We start from the raw sequence: 22,497 nt of genomic DNA, 5'->3' as shown, positions 1-22,497 counted from the left end.
CGGAAATTGTTTTCAAGCGGAAAAAAAAAATCACCCCACTTCTTTGTTCTCTATTTGTGTGTGAGTTTTGTGTTAATCCTCACCTGAGGATATTTTTTCATTGATTTTTAGAGAGAGTGGAGGAGAGAGGGAGAGACAGAGAGAAATGCCGACGTGAGAGACACACACCCAAAGCTGCCTCCTGCACGAGCGCTGACGGGGCCCTGGCCGAGGAGGAGCCCGCGACCGAGGTACGTGACCTTGACCGGAACCGAACCAGGGACCCTTCCGTCTGCAGGCCGACGCTCTATCCACTGAGCCACACCGGCCAGGGCTCTGTTTGTTTGTAAAACCGTCTGGGTTCTGCTCTCATGGAATTCGTCACTGGACTCTCAGAACGTATTATGAGTTAATGATCATTCAAGCAGACACGACCTTTGGTGTCATATAGCTGTTATCCAAGAGGCGTTCCCTCGAAGGTGGCTGTGTCTCTATTGCTGAAATAAGTCGAACACGCAGACCGAGCCTGGAAGGCTGTGGTGTGGAATGGCTACGGATTACTTGTGGATCGAAGGAATCCCTTTCCACACAACGACCATCAGAGACCTGAGGTCTCTGCGGGACGGATTCGTGGTGAGGGATGAGGATGTCATCACGCTGTCCTACCCCAAGTCAGGTAAGGAAGCGGGGTCGGACACGGAGGAAACGGGGCCCTCACCGGTCTGGCTGAGTGGATAGCGCATTGGCCCGTGGACTGAAGGATCCCGGGTTCGATCCCAGAAAAGGGCATGTGCCTTGGCTGCGGGCACATCGCTGGTAGGGGGTGTGCAGGAGGCAGCTGATCGATGTTTCGCACTCATCGATGTTTCTAACTCTCTATTCCTCTCTGTAAAAAAAATCAATAAAATATCTTTTTTTAAAAAGAAACTGAGCAAGTGGGGAGCTGGGTTACCAGTTAAAGACCCTTATTGGCTCTCCGGGGTGGGAGGGTTCTCACGACGGACTCAGCAGGAGTCTTGCTACACACGTGGCTGAGGAACGATGGGCACAGGAAGCCAGCGTCTACGTCTGGTCAAGAAAACGGCTCGGAGGAGTCGGAGCAAAATCTGGTCACACGGAGAGGCCTGGTCAGCGTTGAGGAGAGAACAGAGCAGGTTGGGTGACCTGCGAAATGGAGCAGATTTGAGAGACAACTGAGGGCTGGTCAGGAACCTAATGAAACATCATGGAGAGCAAGGACTTGGGAGTCGCGGGAGGTGAGAATGAACGTGTTTAAAGGGAAAATTAATATGGAACCTGAAATTCATACTAAGGAATTAGGAAATTGTCCAAAGGTGATGGAATTCTAGGAAAAACATCTAAGCAGCAGAGAGACGAGAGCACATGAGCAAAGATCACTAGGTGTTCCCGATGGTGAAATGTTAAGGGCAAAGGATAAGTAGGGAGGGGGCAGCAGGTGAGATTAAGTTTGACAAGAGTGTGTTCGTAGGTGGCTCAGTGGAAAACCACATTGAGGACTAGGAAAGTGACAAGAGAAATGAGAACCAAGCAATATTTAAGCAGTGGCTTCGAAGGTTAGAAATAGGCAGCATTTCTGAACCGTGGCACCACAGACACTTTGGCCGGGGTACGATATATTCTGGGGGTATGAAGTTTTGACTAAGGAATGTAAGTATAACTAACGTAACTCCTAAGAAAGTGTAACCAAAACCCGGGGTCAGCTGCCTGGCGCCGCAAAAGCCAGACTCCTGAGACAGGAGCTGGAGAACAAGGAAAGGGGTTTATTCGAGTGCCAGCACCTCAAGATGGGGGGCTCTCGTCCAACGCCCATCTCCCCACCTCAGTTCAGGCAGAGAGGTTTTCATAAGGAGGGAGAAGGAAAGCAAAGCAGAGAGACCAGGAGGAGGAGGAGGTTGGAAAGTTCCCTTCACGCAGGCCGCACAGTCCATTCCTATAAGGACCTTGACCTCGGTCACGTGATGGTCTGGTATGCACCGTCCTGCTCTTCGTCATCCTGTTATATACGGTTACAGGTCAGCAAACCTCCCGGATCTGGGGGTGAGTGAAAGTTGGCGTCTGTATCTTCCGAAGTTAGTTCCTAGGATTCTTATGTTCTTTTTTAAAATATATATATATATATATATATATATATATATATATATATATATATTGATTTCAGAGAGTAAGGAAGAGAGGGACAGAAACATCAATGATGAGAGAGGATCATTGATTGGCTGCCTCCTGCACGCCCCCCACTGGGGACCAAGCCCGCAACCCAGGCCTGTGCCCTTGGCCGGAATCGATCCCGGGACCCTTCAGTCCGCAGACCGATGCCATATCCATTGAGCCAAACCAGCCAGGGCCTAGGATTCTTATATAAACACTAGAGGCCCAGTGCACGAAATCCGTGCACTCCGGGGCGGGGGCCGGGGGCGGGTCCCTCAGCCTGGCCTGCGCCCTCTCGCAGTCTGGGAGCCCTCGGAGGATGTCCAACTGCTGGAGCGCTGCCACGGAGGCCGGAGAGGCTCCCGCCACCGCCGCTGCGCTCACCAGCCGTGAGCCCGGCTTCTGGCTGAGTGGCGCTCCGCCCTGTGGGAGCGCACTGACCACCAGGGGGCGGCTCCTGCACTGAGCGTCTGCCCCCTGGTTGGTCAGTACACATCATGGCGACCAGTACTTCTGCTGTTCGGTTGATCTGCATATTACTCTTTTATTATATAGGATGCTGTTTATGTACAAACTACGTATTAGTCGGAGTACAGAAACAATTCAAAAGAATGGTGGGGTGGGTCACAATTCCCCACTGTCACAGAAGGGCATTTGTGCAGTGGTTCGACAGTATATTTAGTGTGTGAGCTTCAGAGATATTTGGGCAAGACAGTGCTTTCTCCTGCCGACCTGGTCAGGACCCATACGTATAAAGCAAGTATAAGAGTGCAGATGTAGCCCGGCCAGTGCGGCTCAGTGGTTGAGCGTCAACCTATATGAACCAGGAGGTCCCAGTTCGATTCTCTGTCAGAGCACAGGCCCAGATTGTGGACTTGATCCCCAGCAGGGAGCGTGCAAGAGGCAGCCGATCAATAACTCTCTCTCATCATGGATGTTTCTCTCTCTCCCCCTCCCTTCCTCTCTGAAATCAATAAAAACATATTTAAAACAAAAGGAATGAAGGATCAATGGAATGTGACTAAAAGGAAAATAAGATGAGAAATAAACCATCAGTTGAATGTATGGACATGGGCACTGGTGCACGATCAGGGCCAGGGAAGCATGTGGGAGGTTGGCCAGCCAGGGAGGGACCACGGGAGGGCTCCAGGGCGTGTCCGGGCCGGCTCGCTCAGTCCCGATCGGCCGGACTCCAGCAGCAAGCTAACCCACTGATCGCAGCATCTGCCCCCTGGTGGTCAGTGCATGTCATACGAGCAGTTGAGCGGCCTTAGCATATTACACTCTGATTGGTTGAACGGCCGATCGGACACTTAGCATATTAGGCTTTTATTATATAGGAGGGGTAGGTCCTTAACATTCAATAGATCCCCAGACCTCTGGTGCATAATTGCAGGAGCTCAAATAACACTGTCTTTCAGACAGCACAGTGGAGTCAAAAGTCCTTTGAAGGAGGTAACACTCTGTTCTTCCTTATCCAGGAACCAACTGGATAAAGGAGATCATCAATCTGATCCACACCAGGGGAGATCCCAGTTGGGTGCAGTCTGTGGTCAGCTGGGAGCGTTCACCGTGGATAGAGACCCCCGAAGGGCTTGAACTTATAGAGAAGCAGAAAGACCCGCGCTTCTACACCTCCCACCTCCCCGTGCAGCTCTTCCCCAAGTCACTCTTCACGTCCAAGGCCAAGGTGAGCCCCTAATGTAATGTCATTTTCATACTAAGGCCCGGTGCACGAATTCATGCACTGGTGGGGCCCCTCAGCCTGGCCTGCAGGGATCAAGCCGAAACCGGCTCTCCAACATCCGCCGATGGGTCCCGGATTGTGAAAGGGCGCAAGCCAGGCCGAGGGACCCCACCAATGCACCATTGGGGCCAGGGAGGGGCCACAGGAGGGCTCCAGGGCATGTCTGGCCCATCTCGCCCAGTCCCGATTGGCCGGACCCCAGTAGCAAGCCAACCTACCGGTTGGAGCACTGCCCCCTGGTGGTCAGTGCATGTCATAGCGACTGGTTGACCAGTTAACTGTCTGGCCCCTGGTGGTCAGTGCGCATCTTAGTGAGCGGTTGAGCGGCCTTAGCCTATCATTAGCATATTACGCTTTGATTGGTTGAATGGCTGACCGGACGACCGGATGCTTAGCATATTAGGCTTTTATTATATAGGATGGGTAGGTCCTTAACATTCAATAGATCCCCAGACCTCTGGTGCATAGTTGCAGGAGCTCAAAATCGGGGGTGAGGGGGCGGGGGGCGGCGGCGGTAACGTTGGGTGACCCTGGGCTACACACGGGGAATTTGTCTCATCTCAGATTATAGTTACACACACAGGACACCCAACATGGCGGGAACGTCCTTCAAGCCGTCTTGTTGGAGGCGGCAGAAGCAGCATTGGAAATACCCTCACGCCGCCGTCTTGTGCTTCACTCACATCGTCCTCTATTTCCATTTGTTCGCTTGGGAACTTTTTTCTTTTCTTTTTTGTTGCTGTTGCATTGGGAGGGGCCCTGAGGCTGGGGGAGGCCGGGGGAGAGAGGATGGAAACCGAGCCCAGCGCTGACAGGGTGTGAGACAGCGGAGGAACCCCCTCTCCCCCCCTCCCCGGCCCCCAACCTCGCGGCCGAGCCGTCCTGAGACTCCCAGGGCTGAGATGGAGAACACCCAGAGATGGCCTAAGAGACAGAGAGAGCAGGTCCCAGACCCTCACTTCCCCAGGCTCAGAGACTCCCGGGGCCCAGGAAGCGGGGAGGGCAGGCAGGCGGAGACCAAAGGAGACAGGGGGCGTGAGGGATGCTGAGACCCGGGCACCTTGAACCAGGCAGAGGGACAGGGAGACAGACAGACAGACAGAGGCCCTGGGAGGAGAGACGGCAGGGGCAATCCTCGGGGTCCCCTGAGGAGGGCTGGGGCTCTGGTGGGGCCTGGGGAGGAGCCTGGGGTCAGGGCGCATGGAGGCAGCAAGAGGGGGCGTCCCAGGCTGGGGTCCCCAGAGCAGCTGGTGGGCACAGAGCCAGCCGGGTCCTGCAGCCACGGTGGAGCCGGGAGCCAGCCACGGGCACTGGGTGGGGTACCGAGGCGGTGCTGGGGGAGCCAGGGGAGCCCCAGTATCCGATTGGACCAGGTCCCTGAAACCCAAGAGGGATGGAGAGACGCTGCTCCCCTCCTCTCCCCCCCCTGCACCCCCCTCCCCCCGACCTCAGGGAGTCTGCGGAGCTTTGGGGCCCAGTCCGTCCAGACACACAGATACAGGCCCACGGTCCCACCGGCCGGCCGGCCCGTCCAGGCCTCGGTCTCCCCTCTCGGTGGGGTTTACTTTACAGCGACCACCATCCTCACCGAGAGCGTGTTCACCGTGTCACTGTTTTTATTTATCTTTTATTCCTGCCCGAGGATATTTTCCATTGAGTTTCAGACAGAGTGGACGAGGTGGGGGGAGAGAGAGAGAGAGAGAGAGACAGAGAGAGAGAGACAGAGAGAGAGAGAGAGAGAGAGAGAGAGAGAGAGAGGGAGAGAGAGAGAGAAAAGCACGGAGTAGACAGTCACCGTCACGGTCCCAGGAAAACTCGGAATTCCTGGTCCATCGCCCAGAACTCCCCACCCAGCGGCGCCCACGGGTGGTAACATCGTTCCCCCAAACCTTTGGCGAACCCCCCGCCACGTGTCCTGCTGTCCTGGGGCACAGACGATGCAGCTGGTGTGAACTGCTCCCCCCTGGAGCCCCCGGGAACGGCTGCCGCAGGGCGGGTCCGCCTGGGTCCTGTTCAGTCCGTGAAGTGGGGAGGTGAGCTGAGAGCCGCGCACGTCAGCGGGAGCGGGGTTCCTCCACGGCCCACCCTGAGCGGGGAGATGGGGCCCTCATTCTTGTTGTTGTTTGTTTTTCCATTTAAGGTTATTTACATCCTGAGGAATCCCAGAGACGTGATCATCTCCGGTTATCACTTCCACAAGACACTGAAAATCACCAGAAACCCAAGCTCACTGGAGGAATACTTTGAGTGGTTCCTTCGAGGACATGGTGAGTCGAACCCGAACGAGGTGGGTTCCTGCCCTTCACCCTCAGTCTCACTGCCTCACGGTTTATCCAACCGCCGGGCAGTGTGACGTCCGTGTCGTGAAACCTATGCCCCGGGCTCCCGGTCAACATGCTTTGCTCCCACGACGTTTTCCTAGGTGCGACCCACACTTAGGAAGGTGATTCAGCCCTGGCCGGTGTGGCTCAGTGGATAGAGCGTCGGCCGGTGGGCTGAAGGGTCCCAGGTTCGATTCCCATCAAGGGCACCTACCGTGGTTGCAGGCTCAATCCCCGGCCCTGGTCAGGGCACGTGGGGGAGGCAACCAATCAATGTGTCTCTCTCTCTGTCTCTACCCCTCCCTTCCACTCTCTCTAAAACTCAATGGAAAACTATCGCTGGGTGAGGATTAACAAGAAAAACAAAACAAAAAAAGGTAATGCACCTCATAGGAAGTAGAAAACGTGTGAATTCAAAACCACATTGAGATTCCACTTCTCACCTATCATTGGGGAGGTGTGATCTTTTTCTATCGCCAATGATCACACATTCAACAACCACCCAAAATTGTTCAGAAATCCAAATTATGTTTTAGAAACGAGAGTGAAGGTGAGGGCCTGGCTCCATCCCATTCTTTCTTTCGTTCTTCATCCTCATCCGAGGATGTTTGTTTCACTGGTTTTCAGAGAGCGCGGAGGAGAGAGAGGGAGAGACAGAGAGACACCGATGTGAGAGGAGCACACGGACTGGCTGTCTACCGCAGGGGCCCCGACCGGAGCCCGGGCCGGGGGGGAGCCTGCAACCTAGATATCTGCCCTTGACCGGATTCGAACCCAGGACCCTTTGGTCCGCAGGCCGAGGCTCTCTCCATTGAGCCACACCGGCCAGGACTCCGTTCGATCCTTGAGAATCTGGCGGAGAATTCGCTTCCTGCCTCTTCAGCCCCTGGAGGCGCCACGGTCCTTGGTGCGGGGCCACGTCTCCCAACCCGGCTGCCGTCACATCCGCTCTCTGTGCTCGCGCTCCTGCCTCTCTCCTGTAAGGACCCTTGTGATGACATGGTTCCCACCTGCATCATCCAACACAATCTCTCCCCTGAGGATCCTAATCACACCCTCCAAGTCCCTTCCCAAAGGAGAGAACACATTCGGAGAGTTGGGGCATTAGACCATTCATACCCTGCCGGCAGGGGAGGGCAGTTAGGGGGCGATCAGACCGGCGGGGGAGGGCAGTTAGGGGCAATGAGGCAGGCAGGCAGAGTGGTTAGGGGTGATCAGGCAGGCGGGCAGGCAGGCAAGTTGTTAGGAGCCAGCAGTCCCAGATTGCGAGAGGGATGTCCTAAACCAGCAGTCAGACATCCCCTGAGGGGTCCCAGATTGCTAGAGGGTGCAGGTCGGGCTGAGGGAGCACCCCCCCCCCCATGCATGAATTTCATGCACTGGGCCTCTAGTAAAAAAAAATAAGAGTAAAAAGGGAAAGCAAAGAAACGCTGAAGGGCAACGTTGGTCGATAAAAATAGGAGAGAGAAAAAGAAAATTCCTAAGGGGTGGGTAACAGGAGCAGAACTGCCCAGGAAATGAAATGCAGAATCATCAAGGAGGCACCTTCTCTCCTCGCTTCTCTCGCAGTGCCCTTCGGCTCATGGTTTGACCACGTTGGTGGCTGGCTTCAGATGAGAGGAAAAGAGAATTTCCTTTTTATATCATACGAGGAGCTGCATCAGGTAACTCTTATCCCCAAAAATTCACTCTCCCCAACTCCATTCATAGCTGTCTGCCTTCCCTCCATTCTTCAATGTTTCCATTCGACACTTTCGATCAGAGCTGATCCCAGAAATGTGACCAACGAGGGTCATTGCCTTTTCTTTTCTTTTCTTTTCTTTTTTTATTAACCTCCAGTTGGCATGTGTTCTTTCTCTGGTTTTCTAATTTATGTATTTTTACAACATTTAATGCATGCACTGAGGGAGTGCTTAACAACATCTACACTGTACAGGGGGTCGTCAACGATTCTACGGCAAAAATCTGGGAACCGCCGGCTGCTGTGGCTCAGTGGTTGAGCATCGACCTATGAACCAGGAGGTCATGGTTCAATTCCAGGTTGGGGCACATGCCTGGGATTGTGGGATCGTGCAGGAGGCAGCCGATCAATGATTCTCTCTCATCATTGATGTTTCTCTCTCTCTATCCCTTTGCCTTCTGCTCTGAAATAAAAAATAAATATATATATATTTAAATCTGGGAACCAAGGGGCAATGTAGTTGAGGATAAAGTGTCAGGTGAGGCTTGATTGGGTCACAACGGTTGCAGGAAGCAGTTACATGTTCCCAGATCGACTGACAGGAGGGGATTCCTGTACAAATTCATGACATCAATATTCATCGGAAGTGTTGGTCTGTATGAGAAGCAAGGGGCTCACCGGGGTTTCACGCTGTATTTCTCTCCAAGGAGCATCCTATCTAATAAAAGGGCAATGTGCAAATTAAACATCACTCTGTCACAAAGATGGCAGCACACATAGCCACAAGATGGTGGTGCCCAGTCCTCTCAGACCCGCCGGAGTCCCCCAGTCCCTGGGGGGGGGGGGGGCGGTCACTGAGAGGGGGCAGCGTGAGCAGCCTGGCAGAATGCTTGCTTCGTTGCTGTGGCGACGAGGCAAGCGTTCCGCACCCGGCCGCGGATGGGCCTCTGGGCCGCGGATGGGCCTCTGGACCGCGGATGGGCCTCTGGGCCGCAGATGGGCCTCTGGACCGCGGATGGGCCTCTGGACCGCGGATGGGCCTCTGGACCGCGGATGGGCCTCTGGGCCGCAGATGGGCCTCTGGGCCGCGGGCACTGAGCGGCCAGGCCCCGCAGAGAGCCACTGGCCCACGGATTCGTGTGCAGGGCCACTCGTCTGCTTACTCACTCACTCACTCTCACTTCCTAGACAAACTCAAGACGCTCACGCTCCTCCTGATTTTCTGCGTTTTCTCTCGCCTTCGCTCTCTCCCGACTCTCTCCCTGTTTCCTCTCTCCCTGTTGTACTTTAGTTTCACGTTTTCTCTGTTGCGGCTCTCATTCCAGGACATCCGAGCCAGTGTGGAGAAGATCAGCCAGTTCTTGGGCACCAAGCTTAGCCCAGAACAACTGGACTCCGTCCTCAAGAATGTGACCTTCCAGGCCATGAAAGACAATAACATGAGCAATTTCTCTCTAGTCCCCGATATCCATATAGATCACAGCAAAGCCTGTTTTATGAGAAAAGGTAAGAGAGAGTCTCTAACTTTAAGACATGAATGAAACAGACGGTAAACGCTTCCCAGCTTCTGCTGATGCCCTAAGACATGGGATGAGGAAAATATTTCAATGTAACTCAGCAACAAGAAGGCTTGCTGACGAGCCGCACATTTCTTGTGCATTATCTGGTCCCGCCCATTTCCTCATCATGTAGATGACACTCCTATCTACACATATAAAAGCCTAGGTGACCATCCGACTGTTCAGCCATCCGACCGGTAGCTATGATGTGCACTGACCACCAGGGGGCAGACGCTCCGACCGGCATCTATATATATAAAAGGCTAAGCGATCATGATGAGCACTGACCACCAGGGGGCAGACGCTCAACACAGGAGCTGCCGAGCTGCGGTGACTTGGCAGCTGTGGTTCTTGGGTGACGCACCTGGAACCAGAGAGGAGGGAGCCCGATTCTGGGGTGCATCACCCCGAGAACCACCCTCTCGCGCTCCGGGACCCCTCAGGGATATCAGAGAGCCAGTTTCGGCCCGATCCCCACAGGCCAGGCCGCGGGACCCCATTGGTGCACGAATCTGTGCACCGGGCCTCTAGTTTTCTACAAAGAGTTTCCACTCACAGTGCTAGCATGATCCCTACACATGTAGCGTGACAATCTCCTCACATATATGGACAATGGGGGTATACACTGTGCCAGGCACAGGCGGAGCGTTAGAGGAAAGAGGACCGATTCAGGAGTCACAATCTACAGCAAGAACACCAGCCGGGCCGGCATGGCTCAGTGGTTGAGCGTCGACCTATGAACCAGGAGGTCACGGTTCGATTCCCTGTCAGGGAACATGCCCAGGTAGTGGGCTCGATCCCCAGGGGGTAGGGAGGGAGGGGGCATGCAGGGGAGACTTTATTTGTAAATCCGATCCGGACTCATGTTTTGTGTTTGACAGGAATCGCTGGGGACTGGAAAAATCAGCTCACAGAGGCCCAGAGCGAAGCCTTCGATAAAGTTTACCAAGAGAAGATGGCCGGGCTCCCCCCAGGCCTCTTCCCGTGGGAGTAACGGCCTCACGCGTCAGCATCGGGTGCAAAGGCTGAATTTCCTGAGGGTCTTGTGAGCCGACCTGCTCATACAATCCATCACACACTTAACGAACACCAACCCTTTCCTGTACTAACCTTAAGCCGAGTCAGCTTCAAGAAGTTACACAATCAGCCCTGGCCGGTTTGGCTCGGTGGATCAAGCGTCGGCCTGCGGACTGAAGAGTCCGGGTTCGATTCCGGTCAAGGGCACGTACCTCGGCTGCAGGCTTAATCCCCGGACAACCAGCTGACGTGCCTCTCTCACATCAATGTTTCCCTCTGTCTCTCGCCCTCCCGTCCGCTCTCTCTGCGGAGCTGGCGGTACTGGGGCAGCGCTGTAGGCCACCCGCCTGCCACTGTTCAATCCAGGCGTCTGCTGGGACCAAAAGAATAACCCAGAACCCGGGGGCAAACACTGGGTCCCAGTGGGCAATACAAGCTCTGCTCAGGGACCGCCGATGAACGCCAACGGGAGAAAGAAGGCGCAGCCGTCTCAAGGCAACGTCTCACTGCGAACAGGAAGGCCTTCCGGGAGCCATCCGCACCGTTTCCCACCTACCGGGGAATGAACAGGTCCCCTCCACCTGCAGGAAAGCGTGTTGGTGTATTGTGTTGGGGTTTATACTGATCAATAAAGATTTGAAACTTGGTGGGGGGGGGGTAAAAAATCAATGGAAAAATATTCTCTCCCGGATGGTGTGGCTCAGTGGTTGAGCGTCGACCTGTGAGCCAGGAGGTCACGGTTCCGTTCCCGATCGGGGCGCATGCCCCGGGTTGCGGGTTCGATCCCCAGTAGGGGACGTGCAGGGGGGCAGCCGATCCATGATTCTCTCTCTCATCACTGATGCTTCTCTCTCTCTCCCTCTCGCTTCCTCTTTGAAATCATTAAAAAATATAAAAGTCAATAAAGTATTCTCAGGTGAAGATTAAGAAAAAAATTAAATAAATAAATGGGGCGGTGGGGAGTGCTGCTTCTGGAAGCAAAGGCTCATGGGACGCCTCTACCCACCTCCACCACCTCTGTGTCCTCAGCCCCATAAAGAATGAGGGAAACGCCCTAGCCCCGTGGTCAGCAAACCGCGGCTCGCGAGCCACATGCGGCTCTTTGGTCCCTGGAGTGTGGCTCTTCCACAAAATACCACGGCCTGGGCGAGTCTATTTTGAAGAAGTGGCGTTAGAAGAAGTTTAAGTTTAAAACATTTGGCTCTGTTGACTAATGAGTTTGCCGACCATGGCCCTAGCCGGTTAGCTCAGGGGATCGAGCGTTGGCCTTTGGACTGAAAGGTCTCGGGTTCGATTCCAGTCAAGGGCACATGCCCGGGGTTGTGGGCTCGATCCCCAGTGTGTAGCGTGTGTGAGGCAGCCAATCCATGATTCTCTCTCATCATTGATGTTTCTATTTCTCTCTCCCTCTCCCTTCCTCTCTGAAATGAATCCTATCTAATAAAAGAGTAATGTGCAGATTGACCATCACTCCAACACACAAGATGGCTGCCTCCATGTGGTCAAAGATCCTGCCCCCATGTGGACACAAGATGGCCACCACAAGATGGTTAGCAGGGGAGGGCAGTTGGGAGGGACCAGGCCAGCAGGGGAGGGCAGTTGGGGTGATCAAGCCTGCAGGGGAGGGCAGTTAGGGGTGACCAGGCTGGCAGAGGAGGGCAGTTAGGGGTGACCAGGCCTGCAGGGGAGGGCAGTTGGGGGTGATCAAGCCTGCAGGGGAGGGCAGTTAGGGGTGACCAGGCCTGCAGGGGAGGGCAGTTAGGAGCAAACAGGCTGGCAGGGGAGCAATTAGACATCAATCAGGCTGGCAGGGGAGTGGTTAGGGGGTGATCAGGCTGGCAGGCAGAAGCGGTTAGGGGCAATCAGGAAGGCAGGCAGGTGAGCAGTTGGGAGCCAGCAGTCCTGGATTGTGAGAGGGATCCCAGATTGGAGAGGGTGCAGGCTGGGCTGAGGGACACCCCCCCCCCCGTGCATGAATTTTGTGCACTGGGCCTCTAGTAAAAATATATTAACCTTTTGCACTTGGATGTCGAGTGTGACTCGACACGTTAGCATTAGAATAAAGGAATCGAGAAAAAAGCAAGTGAGTGCAAAGGGTTAAAACAAAACAAAGAGAATGAGAGAAACAACGTCCCAGCCCAGAGAGGGTCTGGGACGGGGGCTAAGCCCAGTGTGTGCCCGGCCCCGGCCTCCTGGCGCCCGTGTCTGTGCGAATCACTGTCCCAGCACATGGCGTCTTTCCAGCTGTGCTGTTTGCCTGTGCCCGGGGCTGCGCTGGTAAATGTGTAACGTGAGGCGGGGAGGGGAGGGACGCCCTGGCCGATGGCGCTTGCCCAACACCCACGGGGCAGACACTCCCACCGTGAAGGAGGCCGGTCTGCCAAGCACACGGAGAGTGTGGACTTTGGAAGAGGTGTGTGTGGTGTGTGCGTGCCATCACAGCATTATAACCTGCAGCGTTTCCTGCACGCACACCCGGCACGGACAAGCCAGTAACCCCGGGAGCATGGCTGGCAGTAAACACTAAAATGGGCCAGCCCTGGCCGGTGTGGCTCAGTGGGCGGGGGAATCGTCCGGTGCACCACAGGGTCGAGGGCTCCGTTCCCGGTCAGGGCGCAAACCTGGTCGGGGTGTGTACGGGAGGCAGTCGATCAATGTTTCTCTCTCACACTGATGTTTCTCTCTCTCTGTCTCCGTCTGTCACAACCCCGTTGCTCTCTGGGGCTCACACCCCGGCCTCCCTCCCTGGCACCTGTCCAGCCTGCACCTGAGCCGAGTCTGAGAACCACCCGCCTGGAAGTGACACAACTTCAGTGCTTGGAGGAGTCATTGCAGGAGGTTGGCTCCAAACTTGTGCTGTTCGACCACTAGAGGGCGCGCGAGCACCACTGTCCAGCAGCTCTCAGAAGCACAGGTCCTCTACTGAGGTCCTACTGTGTGCTGGGAGCGCGGAGTGTTACCGCCTCAGGTCCTCACAAGCACACACAGGCAGTGGTGCCTCCCACGCGGCAGACGAGGGGAGGGAGGCTCAGAGCGGGACCCCGTGACTCAGTGTCCCCGTTTATAAGACAGGGACGGGCATCCCTAGGTGCCAGAGGGTCTCAGTGAGATAACGATGGGTCACGTGTTGGCAGAATTTCTGCTGAGTCACGTGGGTGCTCAGCAAATGGCATTTGGTTGTTTTTTATTTTTTACTAGAGGCCCAATGCACGAAGATTCATGCAAGAATGGACCTTCCTTCCCCTGGCCCCTGGCCCCACCTTCACTCCGGCCCGGAGCCGCCTTTCTGCCTTCCCATGCTGCCCAGAGGCCCAGAGCGGTTGGGGTGGTGCAGAACGCCTGTGCTCTGTCCCCGGCCGCTCTGCGCCTGTGTATGCAAATTAACCCACCATCTTAGTTAACCCATCATCTCCTGATTGGCTGGTGGGTGTCTCGACAGGACGGTCAATTTGCATCTTTCTCTTTTTATTAGTGTAGATTTTATTTTATTGATTTGAGAGAGGAAGGGAGAGGGAGCGAGAGATGGGAACATCAATGATGAGAGAGAATCATTGATCCGCTGGCCTGACCAGGAATTGAACCCTGACCTGGTTCATAGGTCGACGCTCAACCACAGAGACACATGGGCTGGGCTGCTTCATCCCTTTAGTTTTTTTTTATATATATATATATTTTATTGATTTTTCACAGAGAGGAAGGGAGAGGGATAGAGAGTCAGAAACATCGATGAGCCCTAGCCAGTTTGGCTCAGTGGATAGAGCGTCGGCCTGAGGACTCGAGGGTCCCGGGTTCGATTCCGGTCAAGGGCATGTACCTTGGTTGCGGGCACATCCCCAGTGGGGGGTGTGCAGGAGGCGGCTGATGGATGTTTCTCTCTCATTGATGTTTCTAGCTCTCTATCCCTCTCCCTTCCTCTCTGTAAAAAATCTAAAAAAAAAAAAAAAAAAAAAAGAAACATCGATGAGAGAGAAACATCGATCAGCTGCCTCCTGCACACCCCCCACTGGCGATGTACCTGCAACCAAGGTACATGCCCTTGACCGGAATCGAACCCGGGACCCTTCAGTCCGCAGGCCGATGCTCTGTCCACTGAGCCAAACCGGTTAGGGCCCATCCCTTTAGTTATAAGGCAGTGATGGCGAACCTATGACATGCGTGTCAGCACTGACACGCGTAGCCATTTCTGATGACACGCGGCTGCTGAGGCGGCCGCATGCCGAGGATGAAACATTTGCTGCTCCTGAGGATGAAACATTTGCGAAATAATGTTTTTTCCTCAAAGTGACACACTACCCGAGTTATGCTCAGTTTTTTGGCGAAGTTTGACACACCAAGCTCCAAAGGGTGCCCATCACTGCTATAAGGGCACCAATCCCATCATCATGGTGGGGGTGGGGCTCCCCCCATGACCTCATTCAAACCCAATCACCTCCCAAAGGCCCCACTTCCAAATGCCATCACATTGGGGATTGGGGCTTCGGCAAATGAACTTGGGGGGACACAAACCTTCATAGAACCCAATGCCAGCAGCTCCCGGCAGCTGGAAGAGGCAAGACAGTGGAGTGCCCCCCAGCTGTTCGCTTCCGGGAAGGGGTGACCCCACGGTTAGTTTTTTTTGGGGGGCGGGGTGAGTGACTGAATGAAACCTAAGAAGGGGACAAAGACCCCTCTTTAGGATCTAGGACTGAAAGTCATTAACCAACGCTACAGCCTCACGGATCAGCCCAAGACGCTTGAAGAGGCTGAAAAACGTGAGCTGTTCCCCATGCACTTTCTCCCTCCGCGTGGAGAGCGCCTGGAAGAGAACTGAAAACACCCACAAACCCATCACCACTTCCGCCGGATCAGGCAGATCCACTCACCGAACCCGGGACCGGGAGGGGGGGAGGGGGGAGGCATCTGTCCACACCCCCAAACATAAACACAGACGCGGGCATCGGAGCGGCCGCTGGGCACGGGCCCTGCCTGTCCTAAGGCTCCTTAAACCTCCTAACGGCGGTCCGCGTCAGGGTCTATCACATCCTCATTCCAGAAGGGGAAACTGAGGCACGGCGCCTGCGTCCCTGGCCCGGGGCCCCAGAACTGGCACAGGAGGAGCCCCAAAGATCATTTCACCAAAGGGGAAGCGCAGCCCCGGAGAGGGGGAAAGGGTACCTACCGGTTCACGCTTCCCCAGGCCTGGAGGAGGGGGCGCGGCCAAGAAGGAACAAGCCCTACCCCGGCGCTCTCCCCACGCCGCCGGGCTGTGACGTCACAAGCAAACCAGAGGGCCTGTTACCACGGAGACTGGGGGTCCATTTGGAAACCGGGGCGGGGGAACTGGGGGCTCGCACTCACCTTCGGGGCACTTCGGAGTCCATACTTCCGGCCTCGGGAACCAGGCCCCGGGCGCCTCCAGGCGCAGACCCGGCCTCCCCGCTGCGCGACCTGCGAAAACTGCCCGGGATCCCCGGACTCCACTGACCCAGAGTGCGCGCGGGGACACCGCCAGGTGCACTTATGCCCCTGACCCGTTCTTTAAAGCAGACGGAGTGGCCTCTCCGCCAATCGGAATCCTTCTTCCAGCCTGGCCCCGCCTCATTCCTCGGGCTTCCGGCGTCTCGCTGTCTCCAAGGCAACCCTCACACTGAGGGCCCGCGCGAGAGTGGCCCAAAGCCTTCTGGGTGTTGTAGTCTCCAAGGGGCAGAGAATCGGGAGACGCACTTGTTTATAAAAAAAAAAAGAGATTGTGACCAAAAGGCCTACATCCAGTGCTGACTCCGTGCATAGGAAGCGCTTGTAAATGGTGTTGCCATCTGATATTTGCTGGGGAAGCCGAAAAAAAGGAGGAGGAGGGAGGTTGCCACCGAGGTTTCTGGGAATTGTAGTTCAGCGCGTTGAGGACGGGCTGGGAGCTGGAGACCCCCACCCCGGATCCCGAAGTGGCCACCGAGCGACGGGGCTGCTGATGGGAGTGAGAAACGTCCCCGATGCTGACGTCCGCGCTTTATTTATATTTTCCATGTCCTGCTGCGGCGGTGGAATCCTTTGCGAGCCTTGCGGTCGGTTGGGGAGCGGGAGGGAGCCTTCAAGGTCGAAGTTTCTGAGCGTGAACGGTCACTATGGTAACACCTTTCGCTTGCTCTCCGCCCCTTGCGTAGTGACGTCACACTATGGCCCTGTGAGGAGGCGGGGCCAGGTGTGGGCGGAGCCCGTGGTGGGGCCAGAGGTGCTCTCAGGAGCTGTCCTTGTTGGGGATACAGTTGCAGAGCGGGTTGGATCACTTCATAAATTATATAAATGGACCTATGTAATACTTTCAACAGTAACGATTTTAAAGAAATAAGAAAACACATCCATGTCTAACCCCTATGTTGTACACCTAAAAGTATTATAAATCCTATATAATAAAAGGGGGATATGCAAATAGACCAAACGGCAGAACAACTGAACAACCAACCAAAGTGTCATATGCTAATGATATGCTAAGGTCGCTCAACTGCTCGCTATGATGTGCACTGACCACCAGGGGGCAGACAGCCAACTGGTTGACCAGTCGCTATGATATGCACTGACCACCAGGGGGCAGATGGTCCGACGGGTACGTTAGCTCGCTGCTGGGGTCTGGCCGATCTGGACTGAGCAAGATGGGCCAGACATGCCCTGGAGCCCTCCCGCAGTCCCTCCCTGGCCCAATCGTGCACTGGTGGGGTCCCTCAGCCTGGCCAGGCCCTCTCTCAATTGGGACCCCTCAGGGGATGTCGGAGAGCCAGTAGCCTGATCCCACAGGCCAGTCCCCTTGGGAGGGCGCCAGACGCAGGGCTCATGGCTGGCGAGCGCTGCTGTGAGCCTCTCCCAGTTGGGACTGATGGGGCGCGAGCCCACAGCAGGCACAGTGGGGCCGGGATGAGCAGGAGCAGCAGGTAGGAGCTGCAGGAGGTGTTGGACTGTGGGTTTTGGCTCAATCCATGCAGGCCACCCAGAGGGACCCCATCCGTGCACAAATTTGTGCATTGGGCCTCTAGTGTAAAATAATATTGAATGTCAACTTTAATTGACAAATAGGAAAGATAGGAAAATAACAATAACAATAATAAATAGTAAACATAGGCGCTCCTAGCATTATGCCTGGGTGGCTGCTTTCTGTATCTGCTCAGAGACTTCCCTGGAATTCATTCGCTCGTTTCTGTTGATCATTACTAGCTTTGCCCCTAATCGGGTTGCGATCCTGGACCATACGGTTAATGCCTGTGTCATTAGTAACAATAACACATGGAATGACATGAAAATGGATCTGGAGCTGCTTTGCACGCTTCATGACTCAAACTTTGGGCGTTAAAACGGCATCATAACCTCTGGACTGGGCCTAAAGGAAGCTAAACCCTAAAAAAGCTGCAAAGATCATGAGAAAGCCGGTATTATGACTACTGGATGGGTGACTACTAGACTGAAAATTAAGAATATTGCCCTGACCAGTTTGGCTCAGTGGACAGAGCGTCGGCCTGCAGACTGAAGGGTCCCAGGTTTGATTCTGGTCAAGGGCATGTACCTTGGTTGCATGCCCCCTACTGGGGATGGAGCCCCCGACCCAGGCCTGTGCCCTTGACCAGAATCGAACCCGGAACATTCAATCTGCAGGCCAGCGCTCTATCCACTGAGCCACACCGGCCGAGGCCAGGACGTGACGTGTTGACGAAGGAGACGCAGGCAGGGCACCTGTGTCTCATCCTCAGCGTCGTTGACGTTGGGATCTGATCGCTCTGCTCTGGGGCGCTGTCCCCGGCCCTGGAGGGTGTTGAGAGCACCCCTTGCCCCCTCCCACTAGATATCAGGAGCAACACCCCACCCTGCCCCCAAGTCGTGACAGCCAAGAATGTCTCCAGACTCTGACACGGGTCCCCTAGGGGAGCAAAGTCAGCCCCTGAGCTACACACACACATACACACACACACACACAGAGCCTTTGCAATGAGTAAAACCTAGATAAAAAATCAGCTCTGGCCCGGGCAGCGTGGGCTCAGTGGTTGAGTGTTGACCTATGACCCAGGAAGTCATGGTTCAATTCCCGGTCAAGGGCACAGGCCGGGTTGTGGGCTCCATCCCCAGTGTGGGGTGTGCAGGAGGCAGCCCATCCATGATTCTCTCTCATCATTCATGTTTCTATCTCTCTCTCCCTTTCCTTTCCCCTCTGAAGTCAATAAAATATATATATTATTGCCCTAACCGGTTTGGCTCAGTGGCTAGAGCGTCGGCCTATGGACTGAAGGGTCCCAGGTTCGATTCCGGTCAAGAGCATGTACCTTGGTTGTGGGCACATCCCCAGTAGGAGGTGTGCAGGAGGCAGCTGATCGATGTTTCTCTCCCATCGATGTTTCTAACTCTCTCTCCCTCTCCCTTCCTCTCTGTAAAAAATCAATAAAATATATTTAAAATATATATGTGTGTGTGTATTTAAATCAGCTCTGTCACTCATGTGACCTTGGACACATGACCAAGCCCTACTGGATGGTAAATGAGAACAAGGGCCCCTTCCCCATGCTCCATCTGTCCCCCCCCCCCCCCCCCCGTGGGAAATACGGTGAGGGCCATCCGTTTCTGGGCTGTGAGGCCTTGGCAACCCGGCCAGCTCCCGAGTGAAGAAAACAGCTAGCCGTTTTGGTCTCGCACAGCTTGCACGAAAACACACCCCTTCCCCCTGCACGCCCTGTTTTTCTCTGACTTCCGTACTCTATAAAACCTTGTGCTGGGGAAGTCTGGAGGGGGCGAGGAAACAAAAGTAGCTCCCGCCAGCTGCCCCGGGGTGGCCCGTCTGCAGGCTGGATGGGACTTCGTGGTTCCACGGCCAGCCCACTGGGTCCTTCCTCTGGGAATCCAAGAGCAATACGCTCGGGTTTTCTGGGACCCAGCACTTTGCACAACACCCTCTGAGCAGTTTCTCCACCTGGGGAGCAGGCGGCATCACAGAGCCTCCTTCTCGGGTTGTTGCCAGAATTGTGTGATAGACATGGCTCCTGGCACCCCTGCCACCCTACACGTGATTAATTCTCCACGTTGGGCGAATGGAATAACCGAGCGTTCGGCCATTTCAACAAGTGGACATTTTATTAGGGAAACAGCGGGGAAGGGTTGAAGAGGGTCTGGGAGGAGGGTTATGGGGGGGAAACCCCTGCCAGTGCTCACTCAGCGACTCTCTCAGCCCGTCTCCGTGTGGCCCTCAGAGACGCCTCCCCACCATGCCTCTGGGCAGGCAGGTGTCATTCCTCAAAGGACCCAATTCGTTACCCGCCACATTTGCAGTCCAGGGCACAGAGAGGTTTCTTGGAAGATGAGACTACCGGGAGACGGAGAACCTGTAAAGGTTGAGCCGAGATGGAGCAGGGATGCTAGAAAGAACAGCAGGGGTCGTTTCTAAGGACAGGAAGAAAAAAAAAGAAGAAATGTATTTGTGCATCCATTTGCATATGAGACCACTCTCCTCACTCACTAGGCTTCAGTCACTCTGTCCCTCTAACCTACAGGTTTTCCCACCACCCGAGACACACTTCCATAGATCTGTCAATGATGGCTCCTCCCCATTACTCAGTACAAATATCTCCTCTTCAGAGAGGGGTTCTTCTAACTCCAAGCAGTAGAAAGAAGGCGCCCTCTCCAGTTCCTCTGTGTCACAGCACCCTGTTGGGCCTTCCAAGGAAACTCATGTGGTTTAGTTTGCCCCCTGCCCTCCCACTAGAGAGAGACCTTCATAAGCTCAAGGACCTCCTCTGTCACAGCCCCACTGTACCCCCAACATGGCACACTGGAGCACGCATGGTTGGTGCCGGGAGTGAATATATAAAGTTTTCTCTGGGCACTGGAGTCTCAGGGATAGATTAAGTAGACTCTTGCTCCCAGAGGGGCTCACAGAATGGTGCAGGGGTCCACTAACAACAACAACAACAAAAAGCTTAAGGGTGAATCTAGCTTCCACCTGCCCCCCCCCCCTTTTATAGTTTTTTAAGAAATTGTGGTAAAATCCACATAACATAAAATTTATCATCTTAACCAATCCAGAATTTTTCATAGAGTAGTTGCCCAATAAAAATTTATTGAGTGAGTTTCTCAATAACTGAAACATAGAATTATAAAACAACCCAGCAATTCCACTCCTACGTATGTACCCAAAAGAATTGTCAACAGGTGTTCAAATGAAAACACGTACACTAATGCTCACAGCAGCACTATTCACAACAATCAAAAGGTGGAAAACAACTCAAATGCCCTTCAACTGATGAATGGATAAATAAAATGTGGTACATCCCTTCAATGGAATACTATTCAGCTATGCAGAAGAATGGAGTACTGATACATGCTACAACCTGGATGAACCTTGAAGACAGTATCTTAAGTGAGATACAAAAGGCCACATAGAGTGTGTGTGTGTGTGTGTGTGTGAGAGTGAGAGAGAGAGAGAGAGAGAGAGAGAGAGAGAGAGAGAGAGAGGATTAGTGGTAACTGGCTCAGAGGTGTAGAGTAGTTTAGTGGATAGAGAGACTGCTTATGGGGACAGAGTTCCCTTGGGGATGATAAAAATTTTCTGGAGCTAGACAGTGGTGATGGCTGCACAACATTATGAATGCACGAAATATCACGAATGATAAACTTTATGTCCTGTGTATTTTACCACAGCTGAAAAAATAAGCAATAAAAATTCAGAAATTAATTCCTCCAGCTCTCCAAATCCTATCGCTTGTGATGCTCTTCATGGGCCGCGTCAAGCAGTAGCTCGAGATGAACATTGGAACTTTTTATATAATTCTGTGATTCTGTGATTGGAGTGTCCAAACCCACCTGGCGTTCCCTACTCAAACACTAGGCAGCTGGGACCAATCCCTCCCACCCCGGGAGTGGGCAAACCCCCTTCCCTGCCATAACCTACCTGATCTCCAACTCGGTGCTGCAGTAGTGGCAGTAGCACTGGGAGGGTGACGAAGGGGTGAACCGGAAACAGAAAGAAACGGTAAGGGTGAGGCAAACCACCTTGCCACCTTCCCTCCCCCCTCCACCTCCCTTCCTTCCCTTCTTCCTTTCCTCCCTCCCTCTTCCTTCCTTCCTTCCTTCCTTCCTTCCTTCCTTCCTTCCTTCCTTCCTTCCTTCCTTCCCTGCCCACCTTTCTCTCCTCCTTTCCTCTCACAACATCCCATGGTCTTGCTGATCTACTTAGCCGCACCTCTCACTGCTCCCACCGTCCACCCCATCTTCTAGCTTCTTCTGCAAAATGCTAAATGCTTGGTTCTTTAAAAAAAAAAAAAAATATATATATATATATTTATTTCAGAGAAGAAGGGAGAGGGACAGAGAGATAGAAACATCAATGATGAGAAAGAATCATGGATCAGCTGCCTCCTGCTCGCCCCCTACTGGGGGGTCAAGCCTGCAACCCAGGCATGTGCCCAGATCAGGAATCGAGCCATGGCCTCCTGGTTCATAGGCCAATGCTCAACCACTGAGCCACACTGGCTGGGAAAATGCTTGGTTCTTAAGGGCTTCCCCTACATGAAAAAAGGTAGTGAGAAAGAAGGAGAGAGAGGGGGAGAGAGAGAGAGAGATGAGGTGGTGATGTTTTATAGGAATCTCTGGGGCTATGTTAGTGCTATGCAAGTCTAAGGATGGAGAGAGGGAATGGCCTAGCCAGTTTTGCTCAGTGGGTAGAGTGTTGGCCTGCAGACCAAAGGGTACCAGGTTCTATTGTGGTCAAGGGCATGTACCTGGGTTGCAGGCTCCTCTCTTGACCAGGGCCCTGGCCAGGGCTTGTGCAGGAGGCAACCAATTGATGTGTTTCTCTCACATGGATGTTTTTCTCTGTCTTTGCCTCTCTCTTCCATGCATTCAAAAAGATCAATGGAAAAATATCCTTGGGCAAAGATTAATAACAAAAAATATTGAGAGAGGGATGGAGAGAGAGGGAGGAAGGAAGGAAGGAAGGATTTGACTTACAGAAGAGGGGTCTCCTCTCCTATATTTTGTTTGCTTGGCATCTCTTTGGCTTCCTTCTCCCCTTATTTGTGCTCC

At 54.0% G+C, this 22,497-nt stretch overlaps 1 protein-coding gene and 1 long non-coding RNA gene across 2 annotated transcripts in view; one reads left to right on the top strand and one right to left on the bottom strand.

Moving 5' to 3' along the window:
* Positions 1 to 525: 525 nt before the first annotated feature.
* Positions 526 to 11,077, top strand: LOC103303896 (sulfotransferase 2A1-like). Its single transcript, XM_008160875.3, has 6 exons — positions 526 to 655; positions 3,627 to 3,835; positions 6,033 to 6,159; positions 7,783 to 7,877; positions 9,220 to 9,400; positions 10,335 to 11,077. The coding sequence occupies exons 1-6, from the start codon at positions 526 to 528 to the stop codon at positions 10,445 to 10,447; spliced, it is 855 nt and encodes a 284-aa protein (XP_008159097.2). The 3' UTR covers positions 10,448 to 11,077.
* An 8,476-nt stretch (positions 11,078 to 19,553) lies between these two features.
* LOC114229392 (uncharacterized) overlaps positions 19,554 to 22,497 on the bottom strand; it is a 6,828-nt gene continuing 3,884 nt past the window's right edge. Inside the window, exons 4-5 of the long non-coding RNA XR_008554918.1 lie at positions 21,365 to 21,402; positions 19,554 to 19,857 (exon numbers count right to left, since the gene is read on the bottom strand). This is a non-coding gene — a long non-coding RNA (uncharacterized LOC114229392). The remainder of the gene's footprint in view (positions 19,858 to 21,364; positions 21,403 to 22,497) is intronic.

This window comes from Eptesicus fuscus, chromosome 21 (assembly GCF_027574615.1).
Source record: "Eptesicus fuscus isolate TK198812 chromosome 21, DD_ASM_mEF_20220401, whole genome shotgun sequence".
Classification (NCBI taxonomy): domain Eukaryota; kingdom Metazoa; phylum Chordata; class Mammalia; order Chiroptera; family Vespertilionidae; genus Eptesicus; species Eptesicus fuscus.
Note: the sequence above shows the minus strand (reverse complement) of the source record. Positions and strands in the feature narration are given on the sequence as shown.